Raw genomic sequence first — 13146 nt, forward strand, 5'->3', positions numbered from 1 at the left:
CTCGAGTTCAAAGTATATGTAGTTGTGAACATTACATTGTGTCCTTTAGCTTTAGTGGGTCTTTTTTGCAGCAGTTCATTTCGTGTTTTCCCCAATGCTAAATCAAGAACTTCATCCACACATTGTGGAGAATAGCCTCTTCTTGAAAACCTATTGCGCATCTCTGCTGCTTTTTCTAGATAGTCTTGAAAATGATTTGTTATAAGTTGGGGAGGAGGGGGAGTTTCACACCTAGCTCAAGTTGGGGAGGGGGGGGTTCACACCTAGCTTGACTATTATACAATTCTTTACTAAAGGTTGAATAGTCAATTGTTCAGCAAATAGACCATCCTGCTACGCTTGTGAAACACTAATAATACTTTTCCCCCTTTCCACGTTTAAGATTACAATTGATAAAGTGTTTTTAGCCACAATCGGCCCCAACCCCAATTAATAAATTTGAACACAGTCGATAGCGTGCTGGACTTCGGGCTAGAATGTTGAGGGTTCGAAACCTGCTCCCTGCTTGCTATAATGAATGAGTTTGATAAACCTGGTATTGGATATGGCTGGAAAAAACTTGCTAAATAGACATTTTCGTAAATTAACTTCATGACAAAAATGTATGCACTTTAATTTGTCTCTACATTGACTACCATATTCCTCTCAACTGTACATTTATTGCTTGACTCGTTATGACGTTATAACTACATACATTTCCTTCCCCGTAATGTTTGTCAGCCACCTTTGCTGAAGTCACCAGGGATGGGTGGCCCGCGTCAAATTCGTCAATGGAACCACTCGATATGATTGGTCATATAAAAACCTTGGAACCCAAATGCATAATGAGTGCTCTAACTTCCCCTTGTGGTGTTCTGGAGCAATGAAGCCGTGACGCTGGGTACCTCTAAGTCCCGCGGTGTAAGCTCGCAACTTTTAAAGTAGTAACCACTGTAGGTCACATGCATGCGATGCTTACATGTTTCATGTAAAGAGCGCAAGGGTTGAGGGAATAGGGAATGTTTTTCATTAACAAATTAGGGATTTCGGTAGCAGAACTTTTCATACTGAACCAAGTACAAAAACAAAATGGCTGAAATGTTGCTGCTTCGGCACGGACAGAGCACTCGCTGTCATTTTTTAACACAGTGTGAACGTCGGGCTCATTCTTGAGTCATTTGTGTCTCAATTATTTGATCAAAGTGTGCTTAAAGCATCAGATAAACACTGTATATGTAGTGGATTTTTTCAAACACATAGGGTGTGTGTCTATATATGGGAAATTAAAGTTTAAACATTTCAACCAATCAATTGGTTGAAAAACAGGACAACTCTTGGGTGACCAAGATTTTTTTTTGTTGGATAAAAATAACTTTCACTACTCAACATGCTTTAATGAGTAAGTACAAACATATGTTTGGGGGGAAAAAAACATTTTTGGCTTTTATCAAGCTGCCAGTTAAGTGACTGGCCCGCTTCTCAACTTTAGTAACATTTGTGGTTTAAGTATCTCAAATAACACAATCCAGCATTTCCTTTTGGTATTTTGTTTTTGCTTCTCAAGTTTATTTTCCTCTTAAGAACTTTCACCTGGGCATCACAATGCGAACAAGTAGAAAAAGAATACCTTTTAAGTTTATTATGTAAGACTTATATTACAATCACTTTATCAGCTATAAAATTCAGAACATGTGAGAGTATGCCCGGTGACTCTGATATGCAAAGTGTTCTGTCATGCAGATAGTTTGATAACTTAAACAAGTCTCCTTGGTCATTCCTAATTCCTCCTAAGACTTAAGTCCCCTTTACACAATCCCTGACTCTATTCCACAGATCTTGTTAAATGCCTATTTACTATGACTTCATTTATTGTTCTTCATAAACACAAAATCCAAAATGTTTTAAGTGATGTTTCTTTCAAGTGTTGACATCAGCCTTATAACAAGGCCCTATAAACATGATTTTCCCATACTCGCTCTTCCTTCACCCATTGCCTCCAGGGGGCGTATTCAGCACTCCTACTCAGACACTTTATGATCTAGGATCAGGTCCCTTTTGTCCATGTAATCTTATTCATTATGTTCTAAAAGGTAAAACATCTACTTTGAGACTGTTTTTGAAGACAGGCCCACATTTGCACCCCCCTAGACCTTCAGAACAAAGTTTCTGAAATATCTTAGAGTACAGAGCACAACTCCTACTTTCTTCATATAAAGTCAGTGTGGACAACCTAAAGATCCATCGTTAGATGGTTCTTACAACTGTCAGCTGTATTTGGCCAGTGAACTAGGGTAGAATCTGAAATGCTATCCTATTCCATATGTACAGTAGTGCACTAAACTAATGCACTGCATGGTGAATAGGGTATATTTTCAGACGCAGGCCTTATATTAGCTCTGGCTTTGGGCAGTTTCCTGTTTACAAACACTGTGGTTCATGGGTAAAATATCTACTATGAACAAGCCTATACTTACTGTGCCTTCCCTAATGTATGTTTTTCAGGTTTGACGAAATTGCAAAGAAGAGCAAAGTTGAGTACCATGCAGGTGGCTCCACCCAAAACTCAGTGAAGATAGCCCAGGTTTGTCTTTTCTCTGGGCCTTTTTTCTTTCCTGTGTGTGTGTGTGTGCTACAAATGGCACAATATTCCCTATGTAGTGCACTACTTTTGACCGGAGTCCTATGTGCCCTAGTCAAAGGTAGTGCACTATATAGGGACAGGGTGCCATTTGGGACGCATCCTGTTTCTCTGTTGTGAATTTACAGTAGTGTGCTTGTTGCAACCTTAGATTTGTCAGCCAGGCAGTGCTGGAAATGGAGAGTGTGGGCTGCTGTAACAGTTAGACATTAAAGTTTTAGACGGTGCAGATATATCAGACCTGCGACGAAGAGGAAACAGGGAGGTGGGGGTGATTAATAATATTTTCAATGTGATCTACTTGACCTAATTTCCTGAGACATATCAAGCGTCAATTAGGAAGAATTACATATCGATGCAATTAACATGCCACAACAAATTATATCAAACAAATGCTGATCTCCTCTCTGGCTGTTCCACAGATTCCAGCTTCAAAAAGAAAACCGGGGGATTTGCCCCATAATCTAAAATAGCAATATTGACTGATGGGAAAGATGATTATATTACGAATCCCATTATCTATTCTGACTGCAATAAGTCTACATATTTGACATGCGCTGATTAGCTGTTGTTAATAAGCCTTTGGTCTGTTCACAATAAACAAAGAAGGAAATAAAACCACTCAGCTGAAAGAGATATTGCTGCTTCCAATGAGAGAAGATGGGTGAAGGTGCTAATTGACAGAGTGATGTGTGTCAGAGGGGGGGGGGGGGGGGGTAAGCGGCATCTGCATGATGTAGAGACATTAAACATCCTTTTCAAAGAGAGATACCAGGAGAGAGTGGCAGCCAGGGGGAGAAAAAGAGCAAGAGTCGGAGAGAGAAAGCTGTGCACCTCCATCTCAAACTCTCTTAAATTATGAAGATCAGAAACATTTACCTCCCTCTCTAAAGATGTCTGTAGACACGAAGCGAGAGAGACATGAACTGCCAACTTTAGTTCATTTTTTATTTATTTATTTTTGCTCTTTTTGGTTTGCCGCCTCCGTTTTTACCCACTTGAGTGTTGTATTCAGTTTGACTCGATTACAACCTTGAAATTTCAGAGCCTGATATTTTCTTTAACACTGATTATTTAATTTCCTCACTTCGTGTAGCAAGTTGGTTAGAAACCCATACATTCAGTTGGGTCTGGGATTCTGCAGTTAAGACCTAGACTAGACCTTGACAAGTAGCTAGTGTTCATGTTTTATTTAAGTAGACGTTGAGGGAACCGCCTCAGGCCGTGCTCAAGCTCCCATGTGAAATCAGATGGAGAATGAGAATTGCACCGTTCACTGCCAACAACCAACGAACACTGAACAAAGCTTTTTTATGTTCTATTTTAATGCCTTTCAGAAAACGTTCACCGCTCATTTAAATTGACTTTATTAACACGGCAAACCAGAACCTCGGTTTGTTTGAGGTGTTACCCTCGTTTACAGTATTCGATGTCAGGAAGTAGTTTCTCCTAATACTGTATAATATGTAATTTAAAAAATAAATAATGTACACCCCCCCAGCTTTCTACGTAGCAGTCTCAGAAAATAAATTATATTATAACATTTATCTTGAAGCGTTGTTGGCTACTGCTTTTTCAATCACTTACTTTCACAGGTGAGATGGTGGTGCTTCTTTAAACTGTTGTAACTTCAAAACCAGGATGTATTGTGGGAGTAGAAACCTTCAAACACAATGATATGCACTGCAGCACTGTATCCACTTCAAAGGGCCTCAGACAGACTAAATTAGATGCTCGTTCTGTTCCAGGGGAGGGCAGGCAGGTTCACTCAGGATTTCCATCACCACCACTGGAAGAGGGAGGGACGAGACAGAGGGACAAGACAGAGGGACTGAGAGGAATGTTCAGAGGATTTTCTAGTGAAATCGCTGCACACACAGCTGGGAACACATGCTGGGAACCCTAGGTGTGGGGGCAGCTCAATGACTGGCTGTCAGCTATGGGATGCATCCCAAAATGACACCTTATTCCCTATATAGTGCACTACTTTTGACCAGGCCCCATAGGGATCTGGTCAAAAGTAGTGCACTATGAAGGGAATAGGATGCTATTTGGGACTTGGCCTACATCTACTGACAGCCAGTCATTGATCCGCCCCCACACCTAGGGTTCCCAGCATGTTGTGTGCAGCGACCGAAGCTGCTTCTCTCCTCCCCACACATAAGCACCTGGTTCATTTGATGCTCTAATGAGTTAATTCAGGGTTTCCCAAACTCGGTCCCCGGGACCCCAAGGGGTGCACGTTTTGTTTTTTGTCCTAGCGCTACATAGCTGACTTAAATAATAAACTAATCATCAAGCTTTGATAATTTGAATCAGCTGTGTAGTGCTAGGGCAAAAACCAAAACTTGCACCCCTTGGGGTCCAGAGGATTGAGTTTGGGGAACCCTTAGTTAATTATTTCTGTGTCATCAGCATTTACATTTCTGTCATCAAGGAACAACCTCAGCCGGGAAGAGAACAGAGAACGAATAGACAATTTTAGGCTTAGGTAAAACCATAATTGATCAAAGGGGGAAGCTACGCTAGCCTAGGATGGATCTGTGTTAGTTTTGTCCTCTTCCTGTAACTGCCCACTCTCACTTCAAAGGCTGTTAGCTGGACTGCGTGTTAGTAGGTCATCAATTTAGGGATGCAAACTTGTCACTTTTAAGAAATATCCGGGGGTGGGGGAGGGGTGCTATAAAAGTGGGGCGCAAACAGATGTTCTCCCTGTTTGATGACTGCCTTTTCATCATGCACTCCATTCAACAAACTTTTTGTTTGACTGAAAAATTGGAATGCAACTCAAGGTAAGCAACCTGTGTTAGAAGTTTTTGCTGATGAGAAGCGGAATTAGTGCAAATGAATACACATTTTTTTTTATTGTTAGCTAGCTACATTATCATCTAAGTTAGCAAGCTAACATTACCACCCACTTGCCTCAGCTAACTTAGTGCGGCCTCAGCTTACTTCACCTGTCTGTGTGTGCAATTACACATGGAACACTTTTATTCATTGGCGAAGCGAGGGAGTAACTTTATAAACTTGGTTGTTTTATTATTAAAACAAGCATGGTAGAACAGGCAGGCAGCAGTGTATATTGGGGGCGTGACGTCCCAATACTCTTAACAATGATACCAATGAGCAAGTGGTGGCGTGTTTGTGTAATGACCTTAGGTAAACCCACATTACCACAATGTGTGTGGCTATTCTCTAGTTATGTAGAACATTAGAAAATCAAATGTAATTATTATTATACTGTGTTATTGGCATAAGTGTAATTTATTTATCGTTTAATTTACAGAATAAGAGAATTTGAGGAGAGGAATGCCCTGATGGTGTCTAAGCTTGAGTCAGAGTTGAGGTGCAATTGGAGTTGGGCCTGGCTGAAATTGAATGCAAAGATGGATGTCAAGGGAGTGCAGAAAACGTTCCCACAGTAAAAAACTAAATAAAAAGTAGACAAGGCAGATCATGCAATTTGCATCCTCTGCTGTAAGGATATCAACTATGGAGGCAAGAGCTCCCAAGCCCTTTTTGGCACACTGCCAAAAAATAAAGTGCACACTATTTTGACAACACTGTGTGATGCCAGGGACACCAATGCCAATAACACAATGCCCTGAAAATATGAGAGAAAGGGTGCATGTGCCAGTCCCTGCCTGTGAAAGAGTTGCAAATGCTGAGCTAATGCAGGCTAGTCAGTATTTCATGCGTTACTATATCAATATGATATCAGCGCACCAACTCTTTGGTAGGCATTGCTACCTTCAGGAGTCTGTATTATACAGATGTACCAGAAAGACTGTCAAGTTGACAAGGGACTCTAAGAACATCCGCACTGCAGCAACTAAGGACAAAGGTCAGAGACAGTAGAACCTGATGATGAAGAGGAGGCAGGAGTATGGTTGCCAGCCAACATCCAGTGCCCAGAAGACCATGAAGACGGCATAGCGACAATGCAGAGACAAAAAAAGATAAATCATATAAAAATAATAATACAAGGAATAAATCACAATGAGTTGTCTATATACACAGGGTACCAGTACCAAGTTGATGTATAGGGGTCAATTAAAATTGTATTTGTCACATGCGCTGAACACGATTACCGTGAAATTCTTACTTACAAGCCCTTAACCAACAGTGCAGTTCAAGAAATATATACAGGGGGTACTGGTACTGAGTCAGTATGCAGTGTACAGGTTAGTTGAGGTAATTTGTACAGGTAAGGGTAAAGTGAATATGCATAGATAATAAACAGTGAGTTGCAGCAGTCTAAAAACAATGGGGGGGGTCAATCTAAATAGTCTGGGTGGCCATTTGATTAATTGTTCAGCAGTCTTATGGCTTGGGGGTAGAAGCTGTTAATGAGCCTTTTGGACCTAGACTTGGCGCTCCGATACCGCTTGCCTTGAGGTAGCAGAGAGAACAGTCTGTGACTGGGGTCTTTGGAAAAAAAAATTGGCCTTCTGACACCGCCTGGTATATAGGTCCTGGATGGCAGGAAGCTTGGCACCAGTGATGTATTGGGCCATACGCACTACCCTCCATAGTGCCATGAGGCTGGATGCCAAACAGTTGCCATACCAGGCGGTGATGCAAGCGGTCAGGATGCTCTCAATGGTGTAGCTGTAGAACTTTTTGAGGATCTGAGGGCCCATGCCAAATATTTTCAGTCTCCTGAGGGGGAAGAGGTGTTGTCGTGCCCTCTTCACGACTGTCTTGGTGTGTGTGGACCATGATGATTCCTTAGTGATGTGGCCCGAGGAATTTGAAGCTCCTGACCCGCTCCACTACAGCCCTGTCAATGTGGGCGTGTTTGGCCCTCTGTTTTCTGTAGTCACAATCAGCTCCTTTGTCTTGCGGACGTTGAGGGAGTGGTTGTTGTCCTGGCATCATACTACCAGGTCACTGACCTCCTCCCTATAGGCTGTCTCGTCGCCGGTAATCAGGTCTACCACCGTTGTCATCAGCAAACTTAATGATGGTGTTGGAGTCGTGCACGGCCATGCGGTCATGGGTGAACAGAGAGTACAGGAGGGGACTAAGCACGCACCCCTGAGGGGCCCCTGTGTTGAGGTTCAGTGTGGCTGATGTGTTGTTGCCTACCCTCACCACCTGGGGGCAGCCTGTCAGGAAGTCCAGGATCCAGTTGCAGAGGGAGGTGTTCAGTCCCAGGGTCCTGAGCTTAGTGATGAGTTTGGAGGGGACTATGGTATTGAACACTGACTCAATGATCTGCATTCTCAGCTAAACAAAGATAACAAAGTCTTAGTCTAGTCAAAAAGGAAGAAGGATAACATGTAGGTAAGTGTAGGCTAGATATGTAAGTGATAACCTCTTATGTTTATTATATTGATTCTGCCTGGTCCTCTCCCACTGTCACTGGTCCTGTTCCACTGGCTGAGGAGGGGGGGGGGCTTTGCCTAGGAGAAGGTGGCTGCTAGTGAGTGTAGGCTAGATATGATAGTGAACCGCATTTTGAGCATCAAAATAAAATATTTTTCTTAAAAAGAACGGGGGTTATGAGGTTTGTGTTAGGCTGACAGGTCAGATTATACTAAGAGGAGACTGAGTTGTGCTCAATGTTGGCTGAAAATAATATTAAAATAAAACAATTTAGCAGATAGGTAGGTCTAGACCTTCACCTTGCAGTGCTTCATTTAACCCACTGGAAAATGTATGTTCTGAACAAGAAAATAATTCTAACTCTGTTTGGCGAGACTGAGATTATCACGTCATGATAAACCTTCAACCTAGAACAAAGAACTCAACCTCCCCTACCTCAGGACACTATTTTCTGTCTTGTGGTTTGGAAAGTTAGGAGTATTGAGATTAGTTCAAATATGTATTCTCTGAAATTCTGAAAATTGTATGCAACATTTTTTGTCAACTTTTTGGACTCTCACCAGTTTGCGTCTCTGTCAATTGATGCTAAGTCAGTCAGTTCCCTAGGAGTGTTTTTCTCTGAACCTCTCTTGTGATCCATTCAGCCACAGCATATCCAGCTTTATACAACGGGTGGCTCTAATCCTCAATGCTGATTTGGTTAAAACCACATTCCAGCCGGTGTATATTCCACAAATTACCACCGGCTAAATCTATAACGTTAAAATGTCTATTTACTCTGTTGCATCTAACTGCACAATCCATTGTCTCATCAGCACAGCCAGGTCGTTTCTAAACTTGATCTCCACTATAAAAAGCATCAAGACATTATCTTTCACACTGACACCCTGTACACCCCAGTCCCATGGCAGATGTCGGTCTCAACACAATAGTCATTTCCCTATCTGTGTTCCTGTTCCTCTCATCAGCTTTAGTTGTCAGAAAGCCGCTGAAAGTTGTGAGCTTGTATGCAGAGCTCTTTGGTTGTGATTCCCGAGAAACAGGGATGTGTGTGTGTGTTTTTCTGGGCTTTAACAACATGCCCTGAAGGGGTATCCTGTATCAAGGATCACCTACTGGAGCGCTCTGTATACCCACTGTAAGGTAACACAGCGCTCTCTCGATTCTCTCGCTCTTCTCTCTTTCTTGTTATTCTCTCTTGCTCTTCCCGCTCGCGCTCTCGCCCTCTCTCGATCTTCTCTTGCCCTCTCCCTCTTTGCTCTCTCCTCTTTGCCCTCTCTCTCTCTTGTCCTCTCTCTTGTCCTCTCTCTCTCTCTTGCCCTCTCTCCTCTTTGCCCTCTCTCCTCTTTGCCCTCTCTCTCTCTTGCCCTCTCTCCTCCTTGCCCTCTCTCTCTCTCTCTCTTGCCCTCTCTCTCTTTTCTCTTTCTTGCCCTCTCTCTCTTTTCTCTTTCTTGCCCTCTCTCTCTTTGTCCTCTCTTGCCCTCTCCCTCTTTGCCCCAACTCTCTCTGCCCTCTCTTGCCCTCTCTCTCTCTATCTCTCTCTCTCTCTGTGCCTTCTCTCAATCTTCTCTTTTCTCTCACATGCAGAGCCCATACAGTACAGGGAGGAGAGGGAAACAATCCTATTTCTCAGTCATCATACCGTCTAGGGAAAATGGTGGCCCTACTCTTTAGCATGTGAGCATGCAGTGGGTGTGTGTGTATGCCTTACGTGTGCGTGCGGAGTGTTTATCACCGGTGACAGCGTTGGGGGAGTTGGGGGGGGGGGGGCGTGTGACTGGAGGGCTAGTATCAGGAAGCACAGTCAATTCATTTACAACCAACATCAAAGTACACCTACAGCTCCTTAGGGTCTGGAGATTGAAGTTGTCTGTGAGAGAAGCCAGTCTCCGACTGCATCCCAAATGGTACCCTATTTCCTATATAGTGCACTACTTTTGACCAGGGCCCATAGGGATCTGGTCAAAAGTAATGCACGATAAAGGGAATAAGGTGCCATTTGGTACGCACACCCTGTCTCGTTCTAGTAGATATTTCTGCCTGCTACCTGGGAGCTAGATTGTATTACAAAATGTAAATGGTATGTTTCTTGTAAACTGGGTGTTTTTTCATTATGATCCTCATACATCAACTGTATTGAATACATCAACTGTATTGAATTGAACTGTTATTTTTGTTATTTTTCATAACTATAGGGGGTATGAATTTTTCATTGGCCTATAAGATAGATAAGGATTTAAAAATATTTCGCCGGCTCTTGTAAATGACGGCAAACATACTCTTAATCATAGTTTCTCTGACTTTTTTTGTGATTCTATGTGATGTTTGTTTAATTGATGATGCAATTCAATCTAATGTTTTGAGTATCGCTTTAAAAACGTTGTGATAAATGTTCCCTGTCTTTGTTATGGTTCTGATGTCTGTTTAACATTTCCTTAGATTTTGTCAATCGTGGAGAAAGGAGCTTTGTCCCAAATGGCACTTTATTCCCTACACAGTGCACTACTTTTGACCAAGAACCATAGGGCTCTGGTCATAAGTAGTGCACTAGGTAGGGAATAGGGTGCCATTTGAGACGCTACCCAGGGTGTGTGTAAAGGGGCCCAGGCTAGGCTTGGATAGGACTGAGGAGTTTGAGCAGAGTTCTTAATTGGAACCTCATGTGCCTAACAGTACACTGTTGAAAAGTTTCTTTATAAAAAAACAACAGACTCAGAAAGACCCTCACCAGCTCATATTTTGTAGGGATACTTCAACTGGGTTTGATTTCTTATTGTATGCACTTATTCCTGAGGGTGAAAATATTCCATGACCTCATGTTTGGCTTTACAGCTTGTTCTGTTAAATAAAGAACGAGCAAGAGAGAAGGCAACTTGACTCCTCCCATTTGTATGGACTGAATCAAGAATTGCCCCAGGTCTGTTACCACTTAATGAGAGCAGGGAGGATCATGGTGAAAGGGGAGAGGGTTTTGTGTTACAGGCTATGTACATTCTGGATATTTGGGGAGAGGATGTATCAACATGAAAAATCAAATCCATTTCATATTTTACTGTACTGTTTACGGCGTACATCCGATCCTTAATCACACTCCTTTACGATGCAAGTTTAAGCAAATGTTCTCATACTGCCTCTGGGGAGATCTGAGGGGCGTTAGTTTGAGCCGTTCAAAAACAAATTGTTCTTTACTTTAAATGAAGAGCTTTGATTTCATGATCACTCGCTCTCTCTCTCTCTCTCTGGTGGGCATGTGTGTGTGTGTGTGTCCCAGTGCAGCTGTACTTAAATGAGAATACTAATGCCTGATTAAAACCAGACCCCTGGTGAGCCTTTGGAGTTTCTCTCACCCATCGCAGAACAGAGCTCAAGTACACCTTTGTTGTTAAAGCAAAGCCTCTTGTTTGTTTAAACACAGGTTTAAGTGTGTTTGTGTGTGTGAGTGATTTTAAGACAGGTTAATTGCAACACCACCAGTAGTGCTATGATCCCACCGCTAGCCCTCATTCATATCCCATTCCCCTGCTATGGAGGGGTCACAGCCCATTAATCTGTGATGTGAGAGAAGAGGGAGAACACCAAATGGATTCTCTAGTCCTCTTTTCCCTCATAACACCACTCCTCTGCATTCCAGGTGTTCCATCGTCGTGTCGTTAGAATAGACGGCGAGGCACTTGTTGGAGGGCCTTGCTCCCTCGATTGTTTTCTTCCCTCAGAAGTGGCGGCGGGCGGAAGAAACGAAACGCGCCGCCTCATTTGCTTTGATGAGCGATGTGTTCATGCGTGGGCTCCAGAGTCACCCGTCATGAAGCAGCTGTGATGTCGCAGCTCGTGTCTGCCTGGAACATTGCTGCCATTTACCCAATGATGAAGTGAAGAGACCTCTGTGGATTCCACATCTTCCCATCCGCCCCATTTGAGAAAGTGATTCACCACCATCTCTCCCATCCCTCCCATCACCACTACTGTGACTGTATGTTACTGTTAATACTAGTGTGTGTTTTAATCTTTAGGCTTTATGATCAAGAGGATAACTGGTAACTGTGTGATTTTTATTCAATTTCTTATTTCAGAAGGATTGGTTAACAGCTGATGGCTTAATACTTATCCTACACCGTTGTTCTTCATTCTAAAATAACCCCAAAAATGTTTTTTAAGAAAATGTATCTATTCCATTTTTATACATATGTACTGCAATTTTCATCTGTATTTGCTCTAGCTGGGTCAGCGAAACTTCACAGCTTGTTGTATAGGTGACGTATTACCATTGCTGTTGAGGTTAATTTGCCGTCAAATTTGCAGACTTAATTTCAGCAGCCGGCAGGAAGACGGAGGGGAGTAACTCATAAGTATGCATTGGAAAAGAGTGTTGATTAACATTGAATGCTCGGGAGACTGACACACTCGATATGTATCATCTGGCCTCAGAGCCTGCCTGGCACTGCTGTGGAATTGAATGTGATGTCTTGCGTAACGAGTCCTTGATTCCTTGGTTGTAGAGGATCTGGAATAGAAGGCTTGGATACCCATTGGCCTACTGGCTTTGTTCTGGCTGTTGTACTGTTTGTCGGGACTCTGGGCTAACTGAGAGAAATATGAAAAGACTTGTGAAACGGAAGGCCGTGCGCATATCTGTCAGCGTTCTCATGTCAAATTACCCAGTGATGTATCTCACAGGGCACTTGGTATGCCTGCCACATTGCTTTATGCTGTAGCTAAGGGCTGTGTCTTGTAAGTGTTGGTGCGCCGGCAATAAAAATTGAAACTGCTCATATGGCTTTGGGATGGGATCAGAACCTGTTATGCTATAAACAATGTCTCGTTACTCCCACTATTGGCTTGAATTATCTGTTGACATGGGGTCAATTGACACAATGATGAATGCAAAAATTATAATGCATTTTACACGAACCAACCATTAGGCTACATTAACATGTGACTATTTTTATGTGTCTCTGCGTCCTCGTGTTTCCTCGGGAGAAGGGCTCGGCTGTGGTGCTAGTATTTATCTGGCACATTCTCAGCATGCTCCTGCTCTTGTGGTTGAAGTGTTGCATAGCAACTAAAGGAAAAACAGCTTTAAATATTTGGGTTAAAAAGATTGGAAGAAAATACAGAGGCTACAATTACAGTTAATTTCTACCAAGGTCAGGAGTTTAATGAGCTCTGTGGAACTTCCTATTGCGCCACTCTATAAAACC

General features: G+C 42.6%; 1 protein-coding gene across 2 annotated transcripts in view; it reads left to right on the forward strand.

The window, feature by feature from the left end:
• LOC129861164 (adenosine kinase-like) overlaps positions 1 to 13146 on the forward strand; it is a 256964-nt gene that overhangs the window by 53557 nt on the left and 190261 nt on the right. For both annotated transcript variants that reach the window (XM_055932348.1, XM_055932343.1), the window contains exon 4: positions 2482 to 2560. In XM_055932348.1, the coding sequence (XP_055788323.1) occupies positions 2482 to 2560 (79 nt within the window). The remainder of the gene's footprint in view (positions 1 to 2481; positions 2561 to 13146) is intronic.

The sequence above is a fragment of the Salvelinus fontinalis genome, chromosome 1 (assembly GCF_029448725.1).
Source record: "Salvelinus fontinalis isolate EN_2023a chromosome 1, ASM2944872v1, whole genome shotgun sequence".
Lineage (NCBI taxonomy): Eukaryota > Metazoa > Chordata > Actinopteri > Salmoniformes > Salmonidae > Salvelinus > Salvelinus fontinalis.